The sequence below is a fragment of the Echiichthys vipera genome (genome assembly GCF_963691815.1).
Source record: "Echiichthys vipera genome assembly, chromosome: 5".
In the NCBI taxonomy this organism is placed as follows: domain Eukaryota; kingdom Metazoa; phylum Chordata; class Actinopteri; order Perciformes; family Trachinidae; genus Echiichthys; species Echiichthys vipera.
Window position 1 is genome coordinate 110,001 of NC_139830.1, and position 2,500 is coordinate 112,500.

Below are 2,500 nucleotides of genomic sequence, written 5' to 3' on the forward strand. Positions count from 1 at the left end.
CTGAACCTGTCTGTCTGAACCTGTCTGTCTGAACCTGTCTGTCTGCACCTGTCAGTCTGTCTGAACCTGTCTGTCTGAACCTGTCTGTCTGAACCTGTCTGTCTGTCTGAACCTGTCTGTCTGAACCTGTCTGTCTGTCTGAACCTGTCTGTCTGTCTGAACCTGTCTGTCTGTCTGAACCTGTCTGTCTGAACCTGTCTGTCTGTCTGAACCTGTCTGTCTGTCTGAACCTGTCTGTCTGAACCTGTCTGTCTGAACCCGTCTGTCTGAACCTGTCTGTCTGAACCTGTCTGTCTGAACCTGTCTGTTTGTCTGAACCTGTCTGTCTGAACCTGTCTGTCTGAACCTGTCTGTCTGTCTGAACCTGTCTGTCTGTCTGAACCTGTCTGTCTGAACCTGTCTGTCTGTCTGAACCTGTCTGTCTGTCTGAACCTGTCTGTCTGAACCTGTCTGTCTGAACCTGTCTGTCTGTCTCAACCTGTCTGTCTGTCTGAACCTGTCTGTCTGAACCTGTCTGTCTGTCTGAACCTGTCTGTCTGAACCTGTCTGTCTGTACCTGTCTGTCTGAACCTGTCTGTCTGAACCTGTCTGTCTGTCTGAACCTGTCTGTCTGAACCTGTCTGTCTGTCTGAACCTGTCTGTCTGTACCTGTCTGTCTGAACCTGTCTGTCTGTACCTGTCTGTCTGAACCTGTCTGTCTGAACCTGTCTGTCTGTCTGAACCTGTCTGTCTGAACCTGTCTGTCTGAACCTGTCTGTCTGTCTGAACCTGTCTGTCTGTCTGAACCTGTCTGTCTGAACCTGTCTGTCTGTCTGAACCTGTCTGTCTGTCTGAACCTGTCTGTCTGAACCTGTCTGTCTGTCTGAACCTGTCTGTCTGTCTGAACCTGTCTGTCTGAACCTGTCTGTCTGTCTGAGCCTGTCTGTCTGTCTGAACCTGTCTGTCTGAACCTGTCTGTCTGAACCTGTCTGTCTGTCTGAACCTGTCTGTCTGTCTGAACCTGTCTGTCTGAACCTGTCTGTCTGAACCTGTCTGTCTGAACCTGTCTGTCTGTCTGAACCTGTCTGTCTGTCTGAACCTGTCTGTCTGAACCTGTCTGTCTGAACCTGTCTGTCTGAACCTGTCTGTCTGCACCTGTCAGTCTGTCTGAACCTGTCTGTCTGAACCTGTCTGTCTGAACCTGTCTGTCTGTCTGAACCTGTCTGTCTGAACCTGTCTGTCTGTCTGAACCTGTCTGTCTGTCTGAACCTGTCTGTCTGAACCTGTCTGTCTGAACCTGTCTGTCTGTCTGAACCTGTCTGTCTGTCTGAACCTGTCTGTCTGAACCTGTCTGTCTGAACCTGTCTGTCTGAACCTGTCTGTCTGTCTGAACCTGTCTGTCTGTCTGAACCTGTCTGTCTGAACCTGTCTGTCTGAACCTGTCTGTCTGTCTGAACCTGTCTGTCTGTCTGAACCTGTCTGTCTGAACCTGTCTGTCTGTCTGAACCTGTCTGTCTGTCTGAACCTGTCTGTCTGAACCTGTCTGTCTGAACCTGTCTGTCTGTCTGAACCTGTCTGTCTGTCTGAACCTGTCTGTCTGTCTGAACCTGTCTGTCTGAACCTGTCTGTCTGTCTGAACCTGTCTGTCTGAACCTGTCTGTCTGTCTGAACCTGTCTGTCTGTCTGAACCTGTCTGTCTGAACCTGTCTGTCTGTCCTCAGGGTCTCACTGATTTCTCCAAACGCAGTCGAAGCACAAAGTTCCGTCTCGTCCCGAAGTTCAAAAAAGACAAAAACAGCAAAAACAGGGAGACGTGTTTGTCTCTGTCCCTGCCAGGTGAGTCCTCTCTACTGTCCACTTAAAGCTGCCTCCTCTCTGCTGTCCACTTAAAGCTGTGTCCTCTCTACTGTCCACTTAAAGCTGAGTCCTCTCTGCTGTCCACTTAAAGCTGAGTCCTCTCTACTGTCCACTTAAAGCTGTGTCCTCTCTACTGTCCACTTAAAGCTGCGTCCTCTCTACTGTCCACTTAAAGCTGAGTCCTCTCTGCTGTCCACTTAAAGCTGAGTCCTCTCTGCTGTCCACTTAAAGCTGAGTCCTCTCTGCTGTCCACTTAAAGCTGAGTCCTCTCTACTGTCCACTTAAAGCTGAGTCCTCTCTACTGTCCACTTAAAGCTGCCTCCTCTCTACTGTCCACTTAAAGCTGCCTCCTCTCTACTGTCCACTTAAAGCTGCCTCCTCTCTACTGTCCACTTAAAGCTGTGTCCTCTCTACTGTCCACTTAAAGCTGCGTCCTCTCTACTGTCCACTTAAAGCTGAGTCCTCTCTGCTGTCCACTTAAAGCTGCCTCCTCTCTGCTGTCCACTTAAAGCTGCCTCCTCTCTGCTGTCCACTTAAAGCTGAGTCCTCTCTGCTGTCCACTTAAAGCTGCCTCCTCTCTGCTGTCCACTTAAAGCTGAGTCCTCTCTGCTGTCCACTTAAAGCTGCCTCCTCTCTGCTGTCCACTTAAAACTGCCTCCTCTCT

At 50.0% G+C, this 2,500-nt stretch overlaps 1 protein-coding gene across 1 annotated transcript in view; it reads left to right on the top strand.

Annotated features, from left to right (window-relative positions):
- dgkd (diacylglycerol kinase delta) overlaps window positions 1–2,500 on the top strand; it is a 49,915-nt gene that overhangs the window by 44,472 nt on the left and 2,943 nt on the right. The window contains 1 exon segment of the mRNA XM_083913267.1: window positions 1,701–1,815. Coding sequence (XP_083769393.1) covers window positions 1,701–1,815 — 115 coding nt within the window.